This window comes from Podarcis liolepis (assembly GCF_965112155.1).
Source record: "Podarcis liolepis genome assembly, chromosome: 11".
In the NCBI taxonomy this organism is placed as follows: domain Eukaryota; kingdom Metazoa; phylum Chordata; class Lepidosauria; order Squamata; family Lacertidae; genus Podarcis; species Podarcis liolepis.
The window spans coordinates 26394544-26408150 of NC_139565.1; the positions used below are offsets into that span (position 1 = coordinate 26394544).

Below are 13607 nucleotides of genomic sequence, written 5' to 3' on the forward strand. Positions count from 1 at the left end.
TATAAGAACATTTTAAGGCATAAATAAAGAAGAAGAAGCAGCAATAATCTAAAGGGCACATGACGGGCTTTACAAACCCTGCTCCTGGACAGGATGCTGCAATGGCAGCTTAATAGAGATGGATATAAACAAAGAGGCAACCAAATATTCCCTGTGAGGAGGAAAGGAAGTTTTTAGTTTCTGGAAAGTGTATACCGGGAAGAACACTGTATCTCAAAGCTCCGCTCCCACCCCTGTTAAAGAAGCAGCAAAGTGAATAATTTCTAAATTATTAAAGGGCAGCTTGGTTTTCCTCTCCTCGACGCAAACTGTTGTCACTTTAATATTTCTTTTTCTTGTGCTTTAAAACCTGCACAGTTGATTTTCTGTGTGTTACAATTGGTCAGAGCATGGTGCTGATAATGCCAAGGTTGCAGGTTCGATCTCCATATTCTTGCATTGCAGGGGGTTGGACTGGATGATCCTCAGGGTTCCTTCCAAGACAATTCTATGATGTTTTGAACTAGTACTCCCACCAGTGTGCTGTCTGGAACAGATGGACGTTGTAACACAAACATCCCACCAGGCTGGGAAAGGCTGGGTTTAAACCAATGTTCTGAAAGTGAGTTCCCTGCAATATGATTACACCTCCCAGTGGACACTGCAGCAAATTGGTGGCACTGTGATCTAAACCACTGAGCCTAGGGCTTGCCAATCAGAAGGTCGGCAGTTTGAATCCCCACGACGGGGTGAGCTCCCGTTACTCGGTTCCTGCTCCTGCCAACCTAGCAGTTCGAAAGCACGTCAAAGTGCAAGTAGATAAATAGGTACCGCTCCAGAGGGAAGGTAAACGGCGTTTCCGTGCGCTGCTCTGGTTCGCCAGAAGCGGCTTAGTCATGCTGGCCACATGACCCGGAAGCTGTACGCTGGCTCCCTCGGCCAGTAAAGCAAGATGAGTGCCGCAACGCCAGAGTCGTTCGCGACTAGACCTAACGGTCAGGGGTCCCTTTACCCTTTACCTTTTACTTCTGTCATTGCAACCTGCCCCTGCAACAAAAAAAGAGATACCAAGCATCATTTCAAAGGAGGAAGCTAGAGGCGGTATTAGCAGATACTTTTTTTAAAAAATGGGAATCACTCAATGAAACCAAAGAGGAGAAAAACCTGTCTTGACCATTTGGGGTAAAGCTTTGTTCATAGAAGCGCCCATTGTTTCTTGAGAAGGAAGAAGCAATGGCTACTTTACTTCGGTTTTGCAAACATAAAGTCCTCCCACTTTCTTTAAAGAGATCTGGATCTCCATTTGCACTCTGGATCACAACCATAGCTGTCAACTTTTCCCTTTTTTTAAAGGGAAATTCCCTTATTCCGAATAGGATTCCTCGCAAGAAAAAGGGAAAGTTGACAGCTATGATCCCAACATTAAACTCTGTTGCAAAGCCATTTGCTTTTATAACTTTGGACTTTATTCCAAAGCACGGGTGCCTGCAAAAACACTTGTTTACTGGAGTGAGGCTCGCACCAGAACAGGCATCTTACAGATTGACCTGTGTGAATGAACAATATTAAATCAATGTGCGCTTTCAGTACTGTAAGCCAGACTTCCTCAACCTCAGCCCTCGAGATGTTTTTGGCCTACAACTCCAATGATCCCTAGCTAGCAGGACCAGTGGTCAGGAATGGTGGGAATTTTAGTCTCAAAACATCTGGAGGTTGAGGAAGCCTGCTCTAAGCAAATCAAAATAAAGGGTTGCATCCAATGTTAGTCCTATTCAGAATACACCCATTAAAAAAATGGACTTATGTTTATTAATTTTAATGGTTCTACTCTGTGTAAAACTTAGTTGAATGCAAAATTTTACAATTATATTTGAATATAGATTGGGTAATATGCATTCAGGTGGCTCTATCTGTGTTAAACATTGATTTATACACTTGCCCAATTACATGCTTACATATTTTACAGGCACAAACAGTGCAATTCTAACCATATATCAGAAGAAATCCCTGCTGAGTTCAGTTCTGCTTACTCCCAGATAAGTGATTTGTGTATATAGGATTGCAGCCTAAATAATCAAAGGCTAGTAACTATTTCTAAGGCTATCACCCAATGAAAGAAATCTTAGTTGATAAATAGATGTGTTTTAGTTGTGATTAATTGGTTAAATATAGTGTTAAATTTGCACACTAGAGAAAATAACTTTTTAAAAATAAATTAAAAAATTGTCCAGTAGTACCTTAGAGACCAGCTAAGTTTGTTCTGGGTATAACCTTTCATGTGCATGCACACTTCTTCAGAAACACTGAAACAGAAGTCACCAGACCCTTATATATAGTGGGAGGGTGGGGTGGGGGTTTTCTCAGAAGGGTAGTAGGAGATGGGTGATTGACTCAATGGGTATGGTAAACCTGTTGACGACTGTTAACGACTGTTAACGACTGCAATTATTCCTACATGAAAAAGCAAGGGATAGTATGCAGATGACCAAAAATAGCTTTAGCATGTGTAATCAGACAAGAATCCAATACAGTGGTACCTCTGCTTTATAAGTATCTCTGGTTACGTATTCTTCGGGATACACATGTGGCAAACCTGGAAGTATTTTTCCGGGTTTTGTCGCACACGCATGCACAAAACAAGCTTCTCCAGTTGCGAAAACCTTGGGATCCAGCCGGAGCTCCGGAATGGATCCCGTCCACAACCAGAGGTACCACTGTATTTCTATTCAGACCAGGTCTCTCCATAGTTTTCGGTTTATAATAAGCTGCAATTCAGCAACTTCTCTTTCAAGTCTATTTCTGAAATTCTTTTGTAATAAGACAGCTGCTTTGAGATCCTGTATTTTTTTAAAATACACTTCATTAGGATTGAATGCATGTGTCACAGCAGGCATGGGGATTTTTATCTCCTGATCTTTTACAAGTGTTTGTATTTCGAATATTCGGTTTTTAAAATAATCTCCCCTGAAATCAATTAGAATCTCTTGAAGGATTTGAACTGAGAAATGTTACCAATTAATCTACTCAACACTGTGGATGGACTTCAATGCCACACTCTTCCAATTGTTTCACCTGCAAACGCATTCCAGCTTGTCTGACCGAACTATTTCCCCTCCCCTCCTCCCACGTACTGCACTGGAGGTTCTTCTGAATCATGGGTAGGCAAACTAAGGCCCGGGGACCGGATGCAGCCCAATCGCCTTCTCAATTCGACCCACAGACAGTCCGGGAATCAGCATGTTTTTACATGAGTAGAATGTGTCCTTTTATTTAAAATCCGTCTCTGGGTTTTTGTGGGGTCTGCCTGATGTTTTTACATGAGCAGAATGTGTGCTTTTATTTAAAGTGCATCTGTGGGTTACTTGTGGGGCATAGGAATTCGTTCATTATTTTTTTCAAAATATAGTCCGGCCCACCACATGGTCTGAGGGACGGTGGACTGCCCCACGGCTGAAAAAGGTTGCTGACCCCTGTTCTGAATACTTCTGGATACTGTGAAAGTATACGGAAGTAAATCTCTCATTTCAACATAATTTACTTGCAAATAAATAAGAGCAGGCTTGCAGTTTTATCCTGATGTAGAAAAGGGAGCATGGCTTGTAACATGTATTTAATAGTAAATACACTTTGCTTTTTTTTCCTCCTGAAAATTATGTGATTATGTAGCTGCTGCGTTGGAAGACACGGGCAAAATACTGTCTGATGAGCAAGCACCAAATGACACCAGCAGTTCCCATGAAGAAGCAGTAGATCGTTGGGCCAGACGAAGGAAACAATTCCAAAACAGCAAGAGATGTGGTTCGGCTGGTGGGAGTTCCATAATCAGCAGTATCACAGATGGATCAAGTAAGTGTTCTACATTTATTGCATTGGTCAGGAAAAGACATTTATACAGAGAGCTATGAATAAATTCTTCCAGTCTGAAGGGAGGAGCGCTCATTGCATGGCATGGCATTTTCTTGTTCCAAACAGCTTAGATGGGATGGGAAACCATGGTTTGAACAAAACACGGTACGAAAACCATAGCCTCATGTGCAGAAGAAATGAAAGGAACAAATGGGCATGAAATGTGTTCTAAGCTTTATAAACCATGGTTAAATACACAGAGAGAACATCTGGGCCCTGTTCTCTTTTAGCATGCCTCTCCATCTATTTATCCAAAGATATGGGGGTCAGAGTCTGGGTTTGTGTGTGTGTAATTAGGTTTATCTATTTATCTACGTTTATATCCTACCTTTAGGGACGCAGGTGGCGCTGTGGGTTAAACCACTGAGCCTAGGGCTTGCCGATCAGAAGGTCGGCAGTTCGAATCCCCGCGACGGGGTGAGCTCCCGTTGCTCGGTCCCAGCTCCTGCCAACCTAGCAGTTTGAAAGCACGTCAAAGTGCAAGTAGATAAATAGGTACCGCTCCGGCGGGAAGATAAACAGCGTTTCCATGCCCTGCTCTGGTTTGCCAGAAGCGGCTTAGTCATGCTGGCCACATGACCCGGAAGCTGTACGCCGGCTCCCTCGGCCAATAAAGCGAGATGAGCGCCGCAACCCCAGAGTCGGCCACGACTGGACCTAATGGTCAGGGGTCCCTTTACCCTTTACCTATATCCTACCTTTACTCCAAAGAACTCAAAATGACTTACCTAGCTCCCCCTCATTTCCCCATATTTTATCCTCCAAGAGGATACATTACACCGAGAGACAGCGACTGTCCCAAGGTCATTCAGTGAGCTTCATGGCTGATTGGAGATTTGAACCCAGGCCTCCCAGGCCCTCGTACAACAGTTTAACTAGCTGTTATACACGCTGATCCCTAGCAACTACTGGCTTTCCACAAAGCTAGACAATATTCAGTGTAAGAGTGTGGAAAAAACCCCTCCAGAATCGTGTCACAGATGCAGAAATAAAATAGATACAATTCTCAAGGGGTTTTCTCCATGACCTCCACTGATTGGATTAACCTTCATAATCTCTTGGCTAAAAGTTATTCCTCTAGCTCATTATTATTTCTGCTTTCCTTTCACTTGTTTAAAAGCATGCCAAATATACTAGTCTGGAGTCTCAAGAGGATAGCGTTCAAGCCTAATGAATTTGTAGTGCAGGCTGATGGGCTCCCCAAGTGGGAATCATAATGTCTAGGGAACAGCAAACGCTTCGATACGCACATGCAGATGTCGTCTTCCGATTGGTCAGTAAAACTAGATGAACGTACATATCAAAATAAACTAGGGAAACTATATGCCTGAAATACATAATTAATTATTGCTGTTACATCTACCACTAAAGGAGTTTCATATAGGCTATTTATTTGTATCCTTTTCACTGAAAATTGAATGTTTTTGTGCATTTGGAATCCTCCCTTCCCCACAAATTGGTGAGGTTTTCCAGTTATTTTCAGAATTTGCCAAAGAAGGGGGGGGGGAGAGACGGTTAAATAAAAACAAAAATAGCCAAATTCATCAACTGTACCATTGCTCATATTCAACCTATCCCAATATTTACAAATCAAAAATTAATTCACTCTATCTATGCCTTTGCAGAAGATTCCTCTAATGAGTACATCACAAGTAAAGAATGTAATTAACTGTCAGCCATGAAACAAGGAAAAAGCAATTGCTTCACCCTGCCAAAATTCACATTTATCTGGCAGTTATTTGACTGAATATTGGTTTCACACCAACCACTTCCTTTAAACACTCCTCTGGAAGCAGATAGTCAGCAATCCTCCAGCCAAATAGAAGTTGAACCCAGAAGAAGTGGGGGGGGGGGCTGTGTGGAATATAGTAAGGAACCAGATCAAGTTGTTTCTGTCAAATGGCTGTTCACTGAGCATTCCTCATAGCCACCCAACAACCAATTACTCCCGACATCCTGGGGAATTTTAGCAGAAGTGGCTTGTTCACATGTTATGCTGCACACATGTACAATCTATCTCTACACATCTATAGGTGTTTGTGTGAAAGAGTATACACATGATAGCTCTATTTTTACGCACACAGACCATGCACTCGTTGAACACTACATGTGAATAATTGTACAAGGGTACAGCTTGGACTTGTGTAGACAGATTGCACACTTGCTGAATGCATTGTGTGAACACTCCTGTTGATGCAGCTCAAGAAATTGCTGTAAGATTTTGTGTATGTGTGGTTTTAAAACCACACATAATCCTTGTTAGGTTTGCAAAAGCCTTCATATGTCTCCCAAAGCTGTTCTGAAGCACAGTTGAAATCCACATCTTCGGTGCACATGATGCACAATCTATTGGAACATATCCCCTGGCCATCCCCACTGAAAAAATGGCCAGGAGCTGTACAAGAGCACATCACTTGCCTTTCCTCATAGCAGCAGTGCCTATCCTTTTTGTAATACAAGTCCTATCAATTAGTTCAACGGAGTGTTTCTATACAAGACTCTGGACCAGGCTACCCTCTCGTAGTGCCCTCCAAATGTTTTGGACTACAACTTCCATCAACCTGACTAATGGCCATACTGGCTGGGGCTGATGGGAGTTGTAGTCCAAAACATCTGGAGGTCTCCAGACTGAGGGAAGCTGCTCTAGTTCTTTGCTGGGCTTTCCTTCTACTCGTCTGAACTAAGAACCAGGCAGCAGTACCGTAACTGAGTTAGGCAGGAGTGCCACTTTTACTGTCTTCCAAAGGCAGTCCTGTGGGCCCACTTGCATCACATGTGCCAAGGCTGACTAACTACTTTCCACATGGTTGACTCACTTGAACTCATCTGGAACTATCGCTCTATAGGCTCTTCATAGAGTTGCCCCAGTACCCTTCTTGGGATACATCAAGGTCTAAACAAGGTAGCCTGTTTAAGAAGGAGGAAAGAGTTTGATGGGTTGGCCTTGTGGCTGCGTACAAACCCGGACACTTTCTGCTGCATTTTGTTATAAAGAAAAATGTTTTCCCGTGAGACTGTGAATAGCATCCTATCTGTTGAATTGAACTGAATCTCTCCAACTGAACAAGCTACTGAGGTCCAGCACCGAGGGCCTTCTGGTGGTTCCCTCACTGCGAGAAGCCGAGTTACAGGGAACCAGGCAGAGGGCCTTCTCGGTAGTGGCACCTACCTTGTGGAATGCCCTCCCACCAGATGTCAAAGAGAACAATAACTGCCAGACTTTTAGAAGACATCTGAAGGCAGCCCTGTTTAGGGAATCTTTTAATGTTTGATGCATTACTGTATTTTAATATTTTGTTGGAAGCCGCCCAGATGGGTGGGGTATAAATAATGTTGTTGTTTAGTAGTTTAGTCGTGTCCGACTCTTCGTGACCCCATCAGGATGTATTTAGAATAGACCCACTGAAATCAATCAATATACTCTGAGTTTGAGGTAGTTGGATTTCATTCAGTGAAATGATGTTGGGTCCATAAATACAGACAGAATGAGGTTTGGCACAACTTTAATCTGCATGATGACTCAGAACTTCGTACTGTAGGTCATAAGCCGCATTATGCTCCAAACAGACCCATCTGAGTCTAAATCATATCCATGTTTTATTGTTTTGTAAGATAGGTTTAGTTGGTATCATGTATAATGGAGTGACTTTAAATTCTAAGGTTACTGTACAGTGGGGATTGAAAAGCACTCAGTAGCAGATGCCACGAACAAGCACTGGGCTTGTCACACTGCATGATTCTTTGAATCATGTATTTAGAAAATTAAATACTGCCCTGTACCTCGAAATGTGACATGCCTAATGACTTGCTAGTTGGAAGTGCTACATCATGAATGTTGTGATGCCTTATGTAACACCATGTTGATGAGCGCTGTCTGAGTGACTGAATTAACTGTGAATCACTCATCCATATGATCAAATCTGCTCCTGGGAAACTCCCTCTCCGTCTTTACACAGTGCAACCCTAAACAATAATCACTAAGCTTTAAAGCCTGTGGATTTTGACAAAGATAGTAGATTTGTGGCACATGGACCTTCAGTGGTCAAAACAGGAACACAAAGGTAAGTTCATGTGGGCTTTTGTGTGGAAGTCTATATTTGTGATTTTCTGTTCCATGATCAAAGTACGCTAAGGTTATGTTACCTGTCAGGAGGGAGCTAATGGGAAGAAAAACCTGGCATGTAAAAACTGAGCCACAGAGAAATGTTTGCTTTCTGTAACTCTGCCTCTGTAATACTAAGCTGAATAAGGGAGGTCATCAGAACTTGTCAAAATGTGTTGGTCAATGATAAAGATAGTCCTGTGTTCAGAAGCGGAAGAAGAGAATATTTTTAAGATGCTTTTGTGACACACACAAAAAAAGAGGCACTTTTGGTTCTAAACTTAGCAGGCTAAAATGGAAGGTGGCTAGATGTGAAAGGAATAAAGTTTGAGATTCTGATAGATTGATTTTTACCTGAACTGAAGAGTCAAGATTAACACGAATGCTCAAACCTCTCCAGCGTTGCTTGAGTGATATTACTTATTATAGATTCACTTTTCCCTTCCCACATACACCCGCTGCTTGCCAGTTTCTATTCTTGACATTAACGAGCATCTCTGAATACTGGCTCATAATACTGAATCTCCAGAAGCCTCATCTGTTTTCCTAAGCAAGAAGAATGCATCAGAGTGCTTGTTTGAGGAGGTCAGACAACTTGAACTGGGGAGCGGGGCATTAAATCAATGGAGCTTCAGTGGGATGGGGAAAAGTCTGTCTTTGAGCCACTTTTCTGATTTTATGCAAACATAGAAATTAGTGTGTCCTAGATTCCTAGGGTAACAAAAAGGGAATATAGATTGTGTGACACCAAATACTTCCCCCCCTCCCCACATTTTCTAGCTTGAATGTAAAAACTAAATTGGCTAGATGTGCAACTTGTGACCTCCCAAGTTGAAGGCATCATATCAGCTATGCATGGCAGCCCACCAAGGTTTGATGGTCCTCCTTGTTTAGCTGTAAAAACAGGAGCAGTACAGTTTTGGGGCACATGTCTGGCAATGTGTGTCTGGAATTAGGGGGGGGGTCCCAAGTTGCATAGGCTTGCATCAGAATGAAAGTGTCTCTCTCCTTCTTTCTGTTCCTGGTTAGTAGTATTAAATGGTTTGGCACCATCAGGCACCCACACAACCCTGTGGAGCCCACTACCAAGGCCTGGATCCTGCAGGCTCTTTGTTGCTATTGCTGCCTGTTCATCTTTCCTCTCTGAGCCATGAAAGCACCATGGATATGATGCAGCAGCTACCAATTGCCTTGCACTCCCATTCTGGGCAGTCGTGTAGGCTTGGGCCCAGAGAGAGGCAGGGCAAACAAATGGGAGCATTGAGGACAGTAGCCAAGGAGTAGACACTCATGGGAAAAGGGGGTGAAGAAGCCATCTTGCCCAAGGACTGCCCTCAAACCTGGAACATCTCCATACATGTACACACAGAAAAGAAGTGTTTTTAGTGTCCGGAGCATAAATGCCACCAGCGCTGGACTTGAGCTCAGGAAACTTTGGTCCAAATCTTTGCTCTGCCATTGACTTAGTAACTGAATGGCATTGGGCAAGTAGTTTATCTTGCATCATTTGTACATGGTGGGAATGTGACTCATGCATGCACTTTACACCCTCTGGACTTGTGAATATGCACTACCTCCAAACCATGTGTGTGTGTGTGTGTGTGTGTGTGTGTGTGTGTGTGTGTGTTGAAAATCAGATTATTTTACCCCCCCATAAGTGTAATCTATTACAATGACCATGAAGCCTGACCTTTTCTAACTTTATATATTTGGAAACCAAATCTAGAAAGCTTGAAACAGCCTCCTTGGATCAAACCTTTAAAAATGTAACACTTATGTTCACCACTTTTATTCCATTTCTATTGTGCCCTTCTTCCAGGGAGCTCCAAGACTATTCTCTCCTCTCCCCTCCTATTTTATAAGGCAGTTTCAACAAATAGTGTTTAGGATCACCCAGTGAGTTTCATGGTCCTCTACAGACCATTTACATGTGGGCCCATTGAAATGTGCCTCACTCAGGCCAGATCATTCCCCCTGGCAAGATGAAACGCTTCCACTGATGGAACAACTGCCATAGCACTACACTGAATTCCTCCCTTTATCTTTGCCGTAAAAGAATAATAATAAAAAAGATTCTGGGATAGGGAAACAAATCCATTCTCTTGTTGTCACTTTCCAGTAAACTCGGAGGATGGCCGTTCAGTGGATCTAGGTCTGCGTGGTGAAAGTGAAGAGAGAGGTTTCTACACTGAGATCTTCCACTCAATGTCTTGGGTGTTCAGAGGGGATGACGCCAGTCCGGATAACAGCCCCAGGTGTCTTAGCAAAAGGCCCAGACCCGTAGCAGGTAACACCTATGGCTTTATTTGTATGTGCCTCAGATCTACGAATGTACACTGTGTATACCTTTTTTTTCTTTTTCTTTTTTTACAAATTACCAGTTTAAACAGAGAGTCTCACCTGTAGCCAGTTCTCTTTGCAATTCAAAATAACGAAAAAGCATCTGCCTCTGAGGGAGGGGGATTTTTCCAGCTATATTAGAAATACACGACGTCAGGTGTTTTATTTCTCTCTCTTTTTGTCTTGTTTTAGTCCGTGAACGAACTGTAAGAATTGCTAAAGGAACGGGCGATTACCCCTGGGGATTCAGAATCCAATTCTCGAAGCCCATCCTTGTAACTGAAGTGGACACCAGTAAGTGATACCCACAAAGTTCATTTTCCTTATGAGCAGATCCTAAGTGACTTGCATGGCAGAGTGCTTAAAAGGAAGCTCAGAGCACCACTGAATTTATGATGACAAAGAGCCTCGGGGCAAACCGCTAGCTGGCAGCTCAACAAGTCTCCTGTGTTCTTTTTATTATTGTTGCTATGAAGTTGATTTTTTCTGCAATATAGATAGCGACATAAAAGTATCATTCTGTATTATACCCGTACTTAATTTTATAGTCCTCCTGCAAATGGATTAGGGGTTGCTTTTGCGAATGACGTTGGCTGTTATACTGAAAATGATAAGAGGAGGAACAGATGCCCATTTATGTGCCATTTACTTATTGATAAATGATCTTCCCTGACTGACTTTTCATTTAATGAAACTAAAAGGGTCAGGCACAGCCTGGGGCAATTTCCCCTCCCAATCATATATCTCTGCTAAGGAGAGGTGATGATCATGACAAAAAAGGTCAGTGATCCATATAAAGCAAGAAACTATTTGGCAGTTAAAAAATCATACAGACTTTTTCTTCTCTTTCTGAATTTTTAACACGATCAGCTCCCTACATCTGACTTGCTCCTGTAATAGCTAAATAGGATTCCTATATAGGCAGTGCTTTTTTTCTGGGGGGACGCAGGGGTATGCATACCCCTAAACATTCTGTGAATCTAAGTTTGGCCTCATTGAGGGGCAGTATTTCAATATGAGTAGGAAAATGAGAGAACCCTTAAACATTTCTTTTTTAAAAAAGCACCGCCTATAGGAATTATTTAGGATTATAAACATGAGCCTACTACTTCACAGATATGTTCCTCTCCTTCCCCTCATGTGACTGACTTTGCCATTTCATGCAAGCCTAGTGTACTATGGCTTGTCTGTTCCATAGTTTTGCTCACCGGTGAAATCTGCAAGCCGCTGTTTGCAATCCCAGCATACAGAGAAACTATGGTTTGACGAAACCGCCACTTACCAGATTCAGATAAGGTGGGAAGTTGGTTTGCTACTAGATCAGGAATGGAAGTTTTCAGTTGCCACCCCCACCTGAGGGAAGAAGCTAGTCTTTGAGGAGCATGCTTTAGCAGTACATCTGAATGCTGTTATAATTTTGAGGGACCGTGCAGCTAGGATGGAAAAGATGCTGTGTTAGGGCCCACCCCTGATTACATAGGAGCCAACTACAGTCTTCAGCTGCCCCAGTAAAATATTTGAGGTGCCCGCCCCTCTCCCAGTTGATGGGCATTGACATTCAAATGGTGTGCATGCACTGCATCATGTGATCAATTATGCGGGGCGGGCCTTACCTGGGCTCCCCCAATATTTTATTCAAGTTGGCACCCCTGCCTGATTATGACATTTATCACAATTTTCCTGCTATACTGGGACCAGACTTCCATTTCTTCCTTAAGCTAAATGCTTTCTGAAACATTATGTTTGGGTCTTGGGAATGTCAGTGACTGAGGTGGATTTTCAGAAGCCATACACGATTCAAGAGTAGAACACAGAGAAGCCTAAAGTAGTTACCATGAAACCATTTTGGCCATTTGCTTTCATTTCCAAATGGCAAGAGCCAATAATTCTGGAACAAATTCTTACAAAATGGCTTCTTCCGTCCAAAATGAAGCAAATAGAGATCACAAAAAATGGCATCTGAAGTCCTTAAATTGTTGAGCATACTGGAATAGCTTCAGAAATCTCATATCACCTCTCTAGAGTTATCCGTCTGTTGAATAGCAGAATGGTCATAATGTATAATTTATCATTTTGCTTTTTTATGGAAAGAGAAGAAATTCATAGTGGTCTTGTATCTCTCATTCCCTGTTAACCTTCTGATTTCCTTCCCCATTGCTCTAAGACAGGACTCTGGGGTTTATGTTGTAAGACACACTTATTAAATCACAAGGTACTAGTAATGTTAAAATTTTACTTAAGTTAATCAAAGAGGACATTTATGTGTTTTTTTCTGGGGGGTGGGAAACATGCTTACCTGGTACATTATGACAGTTTAATTATATACTGAAAACGGAAGATAAAATGATGGTTCTGGTACACATCCTCGTAGGATTCAAATGCACCTACGTTGAACATATTTTCTGCTTATGTAAGTTCTTGTCTATTCCTAGCCTGACTTTATATAAGTCTTCCTATAAAAGTAGTCCATGCAGTTTTCAGCTGCCGAACAATAACCCAAAGGAGGATACCTTAGCACTTTCGGATCAAGCGTGCTTTTCTATCCTACCAGCAATTGTTTTTCCTTCTAAGTGAATTTATGGCTTCCATCCCTCTTTGCAATAACGAGGAAGGCACGGCAGAAGAGCAAGAAAATTTCAGGCCTTTGACGCAGACTCTGCTCTGCTGTGTTTTGATCTTAAAATGCCTTTCCTTTGAATGGAACAGTGGGTGGGTAGGAATTCTTGCCTGTACTTCTGGTCTCTATACGAACATTGGATCTATTTCGGTTTGTGACATAGTATGATCTCTTTGTTTTCACCTTTAAGGGAGGAATTCAGCATAGTGCTATGGCAATCAGTCCAATATTTTCAGTTTGTCAGGTGGAACAACACTCTCCCCCCATGTTGGGGGAGGCTGTGCCCCCACGGTCTTTTTTTGAGGAGGCATGACCAGGCACCCCTACAACAGGCTCTGCCATCGGAGCCTGGCTTGCGCATGGCTGTGGCAACTGTGGAGGAAGGCCACAGAGCATGAGAAAGCTGCAGCTTCCTCGTCCCTGGCCGCAGTTCTGCTCCCAGGTGCATCCTGGGTACTCTTTGCGAGGGGAGCCACCACAGGCTCCCTCCATGCCCCGTGCCTACAATAACCAAGAATAACTTGAGCATTTTCCAGATTTCCTCAACATTGTGCCTTCCTGATGTTTTGGACTACGACTTCTATCAGCCCCAGCCAGCATGTGAAAGCTAAACTTTTCTATGTTGATCAAGCTGCCCCACACACAAAAAAATGGCTGGAAGGA

At 42.7% G+C, this 13607-nt stretch overlaps 1 protein-coding gene across 1 annotated transcript in view; it reads left to right on the forward strand.

Annotated features, from left to right (window-relative positions):
- Positions 1-13607, forward strand: part of LOC310688227 (uncharacterized protein) — a 40790-nt gene that overhangs the window by 5936 nt on the left and 21247 nt on the right. Inside the window, exons 3-5 of the mRNA XM_083464380.1 lie at positions 3646-3825; positions 10107-10274; positions 10520-10621. Coding sequence (XP_083320506.1) covers positions 3646-3825; positions 10107-10274; positions 10520-10621 — 450 coding nt within the window. The remainder of the gene's footprint in view (positions 1-3645; positions 3826-10106; positions 10275-10519; positions 10622-13607) is intronic.